We start from the raw sequence: 13,053 nt of genomic DNA, 5'->3' as shown, positions 1-13,053 counted from the left end.
ACACACAAAACACAAGCTGTAGTGCAATATCCACAGGCGTTTAACTGTTTTTGTTTCCTGTTGGTACATGTGCATGGTTTTTATTTCCTTTTCTTTTTTTTTTTTTTTTTGTCTTTTGAGTTCCCCTTTTCTCACTGATCTAGTGGATTGCCACATTTCCCCAGAAAACTGAAATGATTGTGGGTTCCACGTACACAAGGCCTGGTCACTGGAGAATTTATCACAATATTTCCTGACTGTTCAGCCATCTGTCTAACTATCTACAAACCCACAAAATGCTTCACAAAAAGGTGCAAGTATTGTACGGAGTAAAACATGAAGACAAAGTACAAATAAGTGTAAAAAGTAAGGCCTGAGAGCAATGACATACGTCCAAAGTAAATAAAAACCCAAATAAAATGGCAATGAATAGGCTCCTTAGTTCCAGTGAATAGAAATCATCTTAATGCTTCAGCTCTCCGAGACATTTTGGACATTTTTCTGCTTCCAGCTTTGTGGGAACAGTTTGGGGAAGGCCCTTTTCTGTCCCTGCATGACTGAGCCCCAGTGCACAGTGCAGCTCCATAAAGGCGTGGCTGGCTGAGTTTGATGTGGAAGAACTTGACCGGCCCGCACAGAATCCTGACCTCAACCCCATCCAACACCTTTGGGATGAACTGGAACGGAGATTGCGAGCCAGGTGCTCTCATCCAACATCAGTGTCTGACCTCACAAATGCTCTTCTGGATGAACGGGCAGAAACTCCCACAGACACACTCCAACATCTGGTAGAAAGCCGTCCCAGAAGAGTGGAAGCTGTTCTAGCTGCAAAGGAGAACCAACTCCATATTAATGCCTCTGGATTTAGAATGGGAGGTCAGAAAAGCTGCTGTAGGTTGCTTGAATTTGGCGATTGCGTAGGGGATCAGGTAATTCACTGTTAAACTTGTCTATGCTAATGCACATATGGTACAGTAACTTGGTGATTCATGGTATGTTTACATGTGCATATATTATTTCTTTGCTTGTTTTTCTGTATGCATCTTTAAAAGTCATTTTTTTCCTTCCATATGGATACTGGTTGTTTTTTTTTTTGTTGTTATTGTTGTTTGTTTGTTTGTTTCAAGATTTAATGCACTTCGCCTTAATGTGAATCACTTATTGTTTACACTTTATTGTAATCCTTTGTTTGACGATTATGCAGAGCCACACTATTGGTTATTGGTCTTTGCCCTTTTGCAGCTAAGTATAAAGCTTTAAACTGTGGAGTGGACTGCCACCTAGAGCTGGTATGTAATTCCAGTTGAATATGTGTTTACCAGACCCTGAAGACTGAGATTTGGTACTCCTTGCTCGCATTATAAATTATACAGCTTCATTCAAAGATGGAGTGTCTTAGTTTTTTTTTTTCCCATGGTTGTCTGCATCACCTATAGATTAATATCAAGCAATACTCCAAGGAGGATTTTGTCTCTAAATGAACTTTTTCCTGCCCCAATAAAGAACACCTGTCATTTGCGCCTCCTCCTCCCTTTGTAATAGTGATGGGTCGTTCGCGAACGAGTTGATTCTTTTGAACGGCTCTTTGAAGTGAACGAATCTTGTTTAGTTTTTATAAAAGTATTGGATAGTGTTACATATCTTTATAATCTCCTCGTTTTCTCATTTAATACACGTTATCGTGAATTTCTAAAGAAAGACTAAAATTTGCACTACATATTAGTCCAGTCATTTTATGAAAAAACCTAGGACAAATTGCAAGAGAAAAAAACTCAACTGATTTTGGATCCTCAGTTTGTCCTAAATGAGGGAAAAAAGTCCCAGGAAATCCCATTGGTGGAAAGTTTTGAAAATCACTTATTTATGACCATATATTACCAAAAAACACTGTTTTTAACACACAGGGGAAAGGGGTTCAAAATTTTACTTTCAGATATCACTATAAAAATTCACAAGTTGATTACACACACAAAGACAAGAAAAAAAGTCAATTACAAGTTATTGGAATTATTATGTTTACACATGCATATCACACATTATCTGATTTGATATGCGCTAATAAGGAATATAAGGAATAAATGCCAGAACAGATATTTAAACAGTGAATTAAAAGGTTATTATATATATAGTAACCTTTTAATTCACTGTTTAAATGTCTCTTCTGAATATCGAATGTTTAGGTCTTAATGGGTTAAAAATAAATAAATATAAAAATGAGCCAGTCTTTTGAACGGCTCTTTGAAAGGAACGGATCCTCAAGATCCGGCTCCCTTCAAAGAGCCATAAATCCCATCTCTACTTTGTAAATTGTAATGAATCAGTGTTTGCTTCCAACAGCAGGGGGCGCCAGCGTGCGTTTTCCGACTTCCATTGCAAGCGAGGCCCGTGGAAGAAGTTATCGCGTTATTTCAGGAAGTGGACCTTACGAACAGCTGTTATGGTTGCTCTCCACAAGCGGGTTGACTTCAATTGAGTCGCAAAACCTCCCCTTGCAGATCGTTGTTTTCGTGATTTTGTTTGTTTGTTTGTTTGTTTGCCGCGGAGGAAGAAGAGGAGCAGGATGGTGCTGTCGACCTCACAGCAGGTCGTCGTGGCTTTCACGGCGGTGCTGTTCACGTTTGTCGTCCTGCCCAGGATGTTCGGCGTCGGCGGGGGGACGAAGGAGCCCCGGGGCTTCGACCCCCGCTTCAACAGGAAGGGTAAAAACCTGCACCACTTACACTTAGCCTACACTAAGCCTACACTTAGCCTACACTCGGCTAACACGGCTGCCAAGCGGACGAGAGGCTCCTTCATGTCTCCCAAATAAACCGCAGTGCCACCGGTGGATTCACCCTCTCATTATCCCTCCCGCACAACATTTAACAAAAATCACATTATGATGCAGAATGTACAAGGGGGCAGAGTAATGTATTGTGTAATTTGATTATATGAAAATGAAGCCTGCTGCTCACTATGGGTCAGTCAGGGTTGCCAGGTCTGTGAGACAAAAGCAGCCAAACAGCAACTCAAAACCCGCCCAACCGGGTATAAAAAGGGCCCAAAAATCAGCCCAATACCAGAACTCAAAATATGCCCATAAAAATCCATATATGTTGCTCTTAAAGTCCAACAGCATTGCTATAATTGCAAAATGCACTAAAATATCTACAAAATAACATCATAAACAGTAAAGGCAATTTCCCGAAACAGTTCTTTCACCTATTTAATTTACAGCAGGGGTGTCAAACTCGTGCCATGGAGGGCCAAGAGGCTGCAGGTTTTCATTCCAACCAAAAACTCCACCAGGTGATTTCACAGTTCACCCTACCTCCAAACAGAGAGGCGGGACTAATCGATGAAATCACCTGGTGGAGTTGTTGGTTGGAATGAAAACCTGCAGCCTCTCGGCCCTCCATGGCACGAGTTTGACACCTGTGATTTACAGTATATCAGAACTTAAAATATAATATGGGATACCTTACTTCAGCTGACAGGCACTGGGCACGAGTGGTGCTGATGATGTGATTGGTCATTGGTTTGACAGGATTTGTGCATAAACATTGGTCATTCAAAATATGAATCTTTATTCATGTCTGCCCAAGCCCAACCCGCGGACAAAATTTGTTACCCGCGGCAACACTTAAAAAGTAGCCCAATTTGGCGGAAAAATCGCAGACTTGGCAACCCTGGGGTCAGTCCACATTCACAAACAAATCCCCACCTGACCCCCACTCAGAATCAGCTGATTTTCCCCCCCACCTCTATAATATCTCGTGCATCTTCAGTGAAGCCATCCAAAGTTGTGCATTCACACCATGAATATTTTCTGAGATACCAGGCTCATCTTCTAACTATGATTCATACATCATGAGCTTCAAAATGTAGAGAAAAATGAGAGCTTTCATCTGCCACAGGTTGTTTTAACCAGACACCTGTCCCACATGGTGATGTGACCCCTCAAAGTTTTTCCAAAATGCTCTTTTTCAAGTTTTCTCTGAATTATCAGTAAACCCATGACACCTCCAGGATGCTGATGCTTGTTTCACTGTGTCACAGACATCAAACTGGTCCAGTTCTGCTGTTGAAACTTTAATTTTTCCCAAGATATTGATGCTCATCGTTGTTACAGACAAAATTGTGTTGGAAAAAATACAGATCTTGGCTTAGGATTGTGGCACCTATTATGGATGATGAACTGACTTGACTGCAGTTTTTAACACAGCTCAAGTGTGTTTTTCAGCCCTGGAAATTTCATGTGGCTGTCTCGATTATGAAAGAGGTTATGAGGCTCAAAAATGCTAGAAAAATCGATTGGAATAAAAGTGCAAAATTTCGACCTACCTGTTTGTACTTTGAGGAACTGCAACTCGGGAAATAGTCGTAGTAGGAGTGTGAGATTTTGCATGGCTTCACTGAATAAGCAAAAGATATTGTAGACTAACAATCAGCTGATTCTGAGGAGGTCAGGTGGGAGGCACCTGTTGAATTTCCATGCAATGACCCAGATATCAAATTGTGAGCTTGAAAGGTTCAGGGTTGAGTGCATTTATGAGATGCTGCATCAAAGCTTGAACAAACCAGCTGGCAAAATCTTTCTATCTATTTTCTATCTTTTTAAATATTTGGGTCCAAAGTGTTATGCAACTGTGAGACCTCAGGCTGCAAATAATTTTCATTGTTTCAATTATTTTCATTGTTGATTAATCCGTATTTTCAGTATTTTTCTTTAATTTATGTGAATCACATGAATGGAGAAATGTAATCAAATTGTAGCATCTTAATGAGCTCAGTGAAGGTGAAAAACTACACTACAAATCGCCAAGCGTTGAACTGAAATAAAGACAGTTTACACTCAAAGTCCTGCTGATGTCAAGAGTCATGTCAGTGTATTGTCATCAGAAATATTCTATTGATCCCTAAGGGAAAATTGGGTACAGTATTGAATAATAGCTGATTTTGTCCTTTTTTAAAAAGAATTTTATAATATGGCCCACAGAGTCTGAGTCGGTTCAGATGGCTGTTACTGGTCTGCACAACAAACTGGCAGGCATACTTCCCAGTGTATTATTTTTATTTATTATTTATTATTTATTTTGTTTGTTTGTTTGTTTGTTTTTGTGGCAGTGGGTCCCGGGCCGGGCGCCGTGCGAGGCCAGCCCGTCGGCATGAGCGGCCCCGCTTCTGCCCAGAGTATGGAGAACATGCAGCAGATGAAGATGATGATGGAGCAAGAGATGAAGAGCGACAAGTACAAATCCAACAGCAACAAGGGCTACGTGTTCACACTGATGCCCCTCTACGCCATCGGAGTGGGTGTGTTCGCAGCCTACAAGTTTATGAAGGTAACTTAAGTTCAAGTTCAGGTTCATTTAGGTTTAACAGAGTGTGCCAATCTGGAAAGCACATCTACAGGTTTTTTACTGGGTAAAGTGTACAAATATACACATAGGAGCAAATACTGGTTAGGGCATATTCTGTGAATTGTGTTTGACATAACAAACTTTAATGACATTTTTTTGGCCACGTCACCAGAGCCTGTGCAAATAGCTTTCAGTAGAGCATGGCACAGCGTAACGGGATAAGTCTGCAAACTGCATCTACCCAATAATTACCCATCAAACAAAGACTAATGGGTCCAAACCTGAACAAACAGAAACAGTGTAATGCAAGAAGTGGTGCAAGTTAAGTGCCAATCCAAATGGCAATAAATAATAAATTCTTAACTTTCTTTTTTTCCTTTACAAACAAGTTAACATTGAGTTGTACTTTTTTTTAAATTCACAGATCAAGTCCGCCGATGACTCCCAGGCTCAGAAGAACAAAGTCGCAAAAGGTGCAAAAAAGTCAGTGGAGGCAGGTGTGTATGGTGTGCACTGCAGCGTGCAGGCTGTTTGTACAGTGACGTTTGCTTTTATTACCCTGATGTTTGCATCCCACGAGGATTTGAGATGTTCTTTTTAAAATGTGTTTGTTCATATTCTTGTAGAGAACCAGCTGAACGAGCTGGAGCAGAGATTGGCACAGACGGAGAGGATGCTGAACTCCATCCTCAACCAGCTGGACCCACTCACCAACTGGTGAGTGATGATGCCTGTCAATATTTACATGCGTTCATCACCAGGTTTGTGCAAGATGTGCTTTGCGTTGTGCTTTGTTCTCTTGTAAACTTCAAATAAAATTGTGTTTGTCTCCCAAACTGATATCCTGTCAGGTTGGGGTTAGAGTTTCATCTGTCTTATTGGTTTAAACTTGTGAACTATCTTTCCTTGCACTGTGTCCCGCGATGGTTACATTCACCAAAACACAAAGTTCACTCCAAAGCAACGTTCCGATTCATTTCTCACCGCGAATTTAGTGACACCTTGCCGTCTGTTTGGGAATGAGCTGGCGGCATCAGAGCAGATACACAATCCTCCTCAGTTCCAGCTGGTTGACAAGACATGAAAACTGGTACTACATTGTTTTCATTCAGTGGCGATCAACAGGGATGTAGCACAGAGGAGTCTAGTGGAACCTGTCTCGCCTGACATGCAGTTCCTGTCTCGGGGAGGTGCAGGAAGCCTCTGCAGGAGACACACACACACACACACACACCCGCGTATCCAGGGTGACGTTTTGACACAGTTCAAATGACACCTTCACGGGGGCCAGATAATTTTTTGATAACATGAACATTTTAAGCCTCTTTCTGATTTATTATTTTAAATTAAACTGATCAATGAGAAACTGCATGTTGGCTCATGAAAATAACACAATGTAGAATTACATCAAACAGAAGAGAGAAATGCAACAAACATAATATACAGCATGCAGGTTTGTCTTTCCATTTTTCTTGAAAAATTCACCTTTTCCATGTCAACCTCGCGCTTTTTCTTTAAATGATTGTTGGCCCATGGATAGTTTGTATTGCTAGGTCTAATTAATTAATCAGTTTATCATAGAAACCTCTTATTTTGCCTCTTACACATAGCTGATAATAACTGCACTCATCTTTTTATTCCTTGAATAGCTAATGAAAGTGCACACTGTCCTTTATAAATTGAATAAAATAAAAATAAATAAATAAATAAATTGGATGCAATTATACAGGTGCATCTCCAAAAATTGGAATATCACAGAAGAGTTCTTTTTTTCCCCATAACTTCATGTATTCTAGTTTCATTACACATAAAGTGAAATATTTCAAACCTTTTTTGTTTTAAATTAGATAATTACGACTTGCAGTTCATGAAAATCAAAAGTCCAGTAGACCAATCAATAAAAGGATTTATAATGTACAAATGTCGACCTTCTGAAAAGTATGTTCTTTATTAAAACTATTTAAGAAAATAATCAAATATGATTACGTACCTTTCTTTATTTGTCAAGTATATTATTCAGAATGTAATAAGAAATAGGCCTTGGTGGTTTTCATATAAATTATTCATGCAAGTTACAGAAAATGTGCTGTATTGTGATATGTGTCGTCGGAGTCTCAAGTTCATCAGCAGGTTTTCTGCTTGCTGATGAAAAGCATCTCACAACACGATGCTGCCACCTCCGTGTTTCACTCCGTGTTTGACCATTTTCTGTCCCTGTTGGAGGGATTGAGACCCAACAGAATTGTCCTAGGTGTTGCTGTTGTCAGTTAAATACGACGGATAGTAAAAGCGCTCATTTCCAGGTCTTGAAAAGTTCAGGAATAGTACAGCATGTCTGGAAGAGTCACGCTTTTGTTTGGTCTGGACAGTGCACAGCCCATCATCATTTTCAGCTCCTTTTTTGCGCTCTCCACTCTCTGCAGCGTGAAGTCGGTGGCTCAGGAGCAGAAGAACGAGATCATGTCTCAACTCCAGACCATCCGCTTCCTGATGAAGAAGAGAGGCATGGACTGTCCGCCGCTCAACATCCAAGGTGGGCCGATTGACTCTCATGCCGTGTCTTGGCTGCAAGCATGTCAGACGTGTTTTTTTTTTTTTTTTCTTACTCGCACGTCTCAACCAACAGATTAACTCTCATTTTAATCTCTGAATCTGTCTGCACCGGCTTCCAAGCCTTTATTTATGCTTCAGGTCTGTTTGCCTTCATTTTATGCGTAAATACAGTCTAAATACAGACATATTTCAGGGTAATTTATATATAATAGTAATATTAATTATAATAATAGCTACAGTGTTTCCTGCAGGCGCTGTACGGGAGGCTGTAACTGTCTGTTGAAAATATAAAAAATATATATTAGTCTACATCTAGCCTATTTCTTATGTCTCAATTTTAAGTCTCGTTAATTCTGTACCTTATTTTAGTGTTTTTACTCAGTTTTGCCCTGCTCACCTTGCTTTTAATCTCAGTCCCCCACCCGGCACCACCAACACACACACTCACACACTGCACACACAACGGCTTGCTTGCCCCCACCCTTCTGTCTCTCTCTCTCCCTGTGTGTGTCTGCTCTGTTGACTTTATTCTTCACCAGAGTGTTTTAAAGACTCTCCCGAAAACACAACTCTCATTTTGGATTTTTTCAGCCGTCATTCTGTTTTCACATCAGCCGGTGATGTGGAGGCAGTTTGCTGTTAATGACTTATCAAAACAATCAAAGCTAACATGCTGCTGAATGCCACTTCCCTTTTCCAATCATTTGTACTAGTGAGGCATTTAAGGTGCCATAAAGGTACCATATTATATGGATATATTTGTATTTGTTGGAATGCACTGTTTGTAAAGTGTGATGTCTTTGTTTGACAGACACATTTTGTATTTGCAAACACAAATATATTTTGTTTGTGTTTGCAAATTGTAGGGCATTTATAAAACATTGACAGTTGGTATGTTGTGGCACTAAATTAGCTCCATAATCGACCTCCACGGAGCCCGGTAGATGAGTTAGAGAGCCAATCAGCAGTAGAGAAAATGACTTTGCACTTCCATGTTTTCTCTCAGAGGCATCTGGCGAGCGTAAACTCGATGACCTAATCGAGTCACTGGCGGCACACGAGGCTTTGTCAGCTGATGTCTCCGTGGAAAACAGCCAAGCTTGTGCCGGGGTGGCGGTGGCGGCGGCGGCCTCTGAAAAAGTCTGTCACGAGCAAGCCAAAGACGAGGCGGCGGCAGACGCTGAGGAGATGGGAGAGCCGATAGCGGAGGAGTCCGAGAGGGAGGAGGAGGAAGACGAGGACATGAACACGGAGGAGGAGGAGGAAGAGGAGGAGGAGGATGATGGTGATGATGAAGAGCTGGATGACAGTGAGCTCATGCCCTCTCTTGAAGAGTCTTTGGAGACAAACATTGAGGATGTTGGAGCGGAGACGCCTGCGTCCGGCCTCAGGCGACGCATCCGGCCTGAATGAACTCCCAGCAGGGCTTCTGAACTGTACAGGAATGCAACAGATTATTATGAATATTATTTATTATTTGAAGGATTTCATTCCAAAATGTTATAGGTCAATTCTGGGGGGAATGCCACTTGACGCTCACTAGTATTTCAAAAACACAAGATTCCTTCATCATTTCATAAGTAAAGGTCTCAACACAAGGTCCTTACGATGCCCTACATTTATATGTCAGGTTTTGAGATTGTCCATATCACATTCTGGAATTAAACTCTTGAGTTTTTACTTTTTATTTTATTTTATTTTATTATTATTTTTTTCACCAGCACTGCGCTACTTAACCACTAAAACTGAAGCTCTACAATCTCGGTCAGTGATCCATGACAAAGCAAGTTCAACATCATGGACTTTAATGCACAAAAGTTCATGATGTTAAATGTTACAGGACATGAGTTTGAAGATTTTTATGTATGACTTAGCCTCCATATCTATTATCAATTTGCTTTCCATCACTGTATCATAACCGTATACCTCTGTATGCTGACATTTTCAGGTTGCTGTTTGAATAGCATGAATCCAACTGCAAAGTCAGTGATGCCTCATGCTTTTTGGATCCAACACTTTAGTTTGAAAGACCCTTTACATTTAAATCATACACTGGGAATGCAATGCATTTGCGAATGACAAACTTGAGGCCATAGCGATTTCATATAAAATTGCATCGAAAATCTTGGTGGAAGAGTTTTTTTCTCTCTCTCTTTATTCGGGAGAAAATCCAGACACTAAACTTTGAACCGGAAAAGGGCTGCTGCATGCTGTGAGCTCATTTGTTTACAGAAGAACCAAACTCTTACAGTGTAGAATATAATCTTATAAACTTCAGAAGTGTGAACCTAGACTTTTTTTTTTTTTAATATCAGAACATAATTATGCATGTTTTTGTTTTTCATGTTTGTTTGTTTGTTTGTTTTTTAATGTAAAATGTGACTGTGTGATTTTGAAAGTGGTTTATTTATTCAAGAAGATTATGCTTAGGGTCATGACAATCCTTTCATCAATGAGAAATATGTTTATTTACTAGTTGTTTTTTTTATTTTCTAGTATTTGTAATGTGTTTGGGTATGTTGGATTTTTTTTTTTTTTTTTTTGATTTTCCTGTCGTCAAATGACTTCATTTAAACGTCTTAGCTTGGAGAACACTTGCTTTCGCCAGTACCAATCCAGGTCTGACTAGGGATGCCACAAGAACCGGTTTTACCGATACCACATCAATGCCAAACTTTAAAAAAAAAAAATAACAGTACTGGATTTTATCGGTAGCACTGAGTGGAGCATGTGAGAAGAAAAACAACAAAGATGTTCCTAATGACCTGCAAACTAACAAAAAAAAAAAAAAAAACACCTTTGGAAAATCACAAATTACAAAAGCCATGTATGAAAGTGCAAAAAAAGGGATACAGGAGGAGGTGGAGGAGAACAAGAACCAGGTGTTCTTTGGAGAGATATAGCTGAGAGATGATTTCCATGTATGGCAGTACGATACCCAAATTTATGCTGAAATACATGGGATATTGTTTTCTGTGTGGTATCGTGCACTGACTATCAAAATTCTGGTATCGTGACATCCCTAGGTCAGCCTGTGGTTCACGTCTGCTGCTGGAGAATAGGGACGAGGACAGAGAGCTCAGTCTCTCAATTGGCAGGAATTGGTTGTTACTCCAAAACGGAGGATTTGCTGCACGTCACGTCTGTCTTTAAAGTCTTTAAAGAGGAGCAAAACCCCAAACCCAAGCCTCTGTGAAGCCTGACCTGTCACTGTGGAAAGTAGGGCGCTTGGTGACCTGCCACCAAAGCCCAGGTACAGGTCAGGCTTCACAGAGGTTTCGGGTTTAGTTTCTCTTTAATTAAAATGTTGGGGCTGCTCATTGTAAGGAGACTTTCTGGTTGTGCCCTTGTTTTTGTCTGTTGCCAGTGTAACTGCTCATTTGTTACTGTTTTTTTTTTTTTTTTTTTTTTTTTTTGGCATTTCAGTTTGATTTGTATGAATGGGGTTCCTACACAGATCTGAGGAGTTTGAAAAAGTGCAAAGAAAATATTGTCATTACCAGATGTGGAGAAGTATGGAAATTGGACTCAAAGATTGAACCACAACTTGCTCAGCTTGTTTCATGGTAGAATATTTGTCAGGGAATGGGCTGAGTGATGGAAAATGTGGCTCAGGTGGCGGTCACTGTAAAGCTCCCGTCAAGATGCTTCATTTGGAAAACTAACCAAATGTTAAAACGAAAAAGTGAGGGGAAGCCGTGTGTTTAGCTGTGCTGATGTCAGTCCCCATCTCACAGCACTGATGCTGCAGGGAAAAAGGCAGAGTGGACCATCAGCAGCACTGAAGCACCTGTGATCCCAGTAAACAACCAGCCTCCTGGGTGTTTGTGCTCTCATACGAGGCATGTGGCTGAAACTCCCTGTTGTATAATCATTTTTTCCATTGCATTACAGATTAAGGCTGCACAACAAATCATCTGTAACACTGCACTGTGATATTAGCTTCACCAACTGGTAATCTGCACAATATTGAAAATTTTATCATGCTTTGTACTTGAAAAATGTCAAAATGCTTATTTAAGATGCCAAATGTGCAGTAGAGAAATTTGTTTGAACATCAATAATTATGATCACAGTAATATATATACATATATTTATATATATTTATATATATATAATGTTCTAGCCAAACTTTCACTATAGCCGAAATATCATGTACCATTAATGCCAACATACAAGAACAACATGGAATCGATCTATACAATCCTCACATCATTGCATTATTTGTGTTGGAAATACTTTATTCGTAGACTGCTTCTCATATTGGACGTTTTTTCCATCACTTTTATATTTTGACTCCTGAGTTATGACAGCTCTAAGCTTTATAGAGTAGAATTGCACAATCCAACGCATTTATTTATGTCTCTGTCTTGGAAACTATGAATGTTTGCCTTAATTTTTTCTTTACATTTTTTGTCTAATTTATTCCCCTTTAAACATACATTTCTGTGTTGAATATTGTGTACCATGTTGAATTTCAGAGAGTGAGCACACTCACTTTGCCTTAGCAGAAAATAAAAAATTTGATGTGGCTGCTGATTTTATTGTCCTGTGTTGTCTAAATGTGATGGATTGGTAAGTTATGGTCAGGGTTAGGCCTATAGCTGACAGGGTTTTCAAGCCCAATCGGCTACCAATATTTTTGTATTTGAATTGCCCATAAACAATGTTTTCGGTTGCCATTCAGAAACTTTCTATTTGGCAGTTTTCTTAAAAAATGTATGATTCCTGTCAGGGTGGAAAAACCTAGTATTTTGATCATCACAGGATGTTACAATCCAACACCAAATTTAGATTCATGGTTTGCATGTTTACATTTTTTAAGGCACCTGTATAGAAATGATTTACAAATTAACATTTAACAATGAATAAATGTGAAAAGAAATATTAAATCTCAAAATATTTTTTCTGTACTGAAGTGACTTCATGTGACGAGTTTTGCAGTCTGAAATTGGTTTAAATTGGGTATATCACGTCCAAATTTGTGAATAACGCCCTACTTTATGAGCCTCCAAGCAGCTTTGATGTATCACTCCGCGCAGGGAGTCCGGTTCATTCAATAACGTTAATTAAGCAATTAACACCCACCTGAACTAAAAACTCATTAAAACATGGATATCACGGTGACGTCTTGTTAATTAATTAGGGGAAGAAGAAATGTTTGACTCATGGCTGAAGG

At 39.7% G+C, this 13,053-nt stretch overlaps 1 protein-coding gene across 1 annotated transcript; it reads left to right on the top strand.

The window, feature by feature from the left end:
• The first annotated feature begins 2,400 nt into the window (after positions 1–2,400).
• LOC115355443 (resistance to inhibitors of cholinesterase protein 3) lies at positions 2,401–11,953 on the top strand. Its single transcript, XM_030046239.1, has 6 exons — positions 2,401–2,678; positions 5,086–5,303; positions 5,746–5,818; positions 5,948–6,038; positions 7,745–7,854; positions 8,881–11,953. The coding sequence occupies exons 1-6, from the start codon at positions 2,540–2,542 to the stop codon at positions 9,285–9,287; spliced, it is 1,038 nt and encodes a 345-aa protein (XP_029902099.1). The 5' UTR covers positions 2,401–2,539; the 3' UTR covers positions 9,288–11,953.
• The last annotated feature ends 1,100 nt before the right edge of the window (positions 11,954–13,053 follow it).

Source organism: Myripristis murdjan, chromosome 23 (assembly GCF_902150065.1).
Source record: "Myripristis murdjan chromosome 23, fMyrMur1.1, whole genome shotgun sequence".
Lineage (NCBI taxonomy): Eukaryota > Metazoa > Chordata > Actinopteri > Holocentriformes > Holocentridae > Myripristis > Myripristis murdjan.
This window is presented reverse-complemented; position numbering and strand designations above follow the sequence as displayed.

Excerpts from the sequence above, each read along its gene's own strand:
- LOC115355443 (XM_030046239.1), top strand. The coding sequence starts at position 2,540 with ATGGTGCTGTCGACCTCACAGCAGGTCGTCGTGGCTTTCACGGCGGTG. Across the intron at positions 2,679-5,085 it reads CCCCCGCTTCAACAGGAAGG|TGGGTCCCGGGCCGGGCGCC; the intron begins GTAAAAACCTGC and ends TTTTTGTGGCAG. Across the intron at positions 7,855-8,880 it reads TCCGCCGCTCAACATCCAAG|AGGCATCTGGCGAGCGTAAA; the intron begins GTGGGCCGATTG and ends GTTTTCTCTCAG.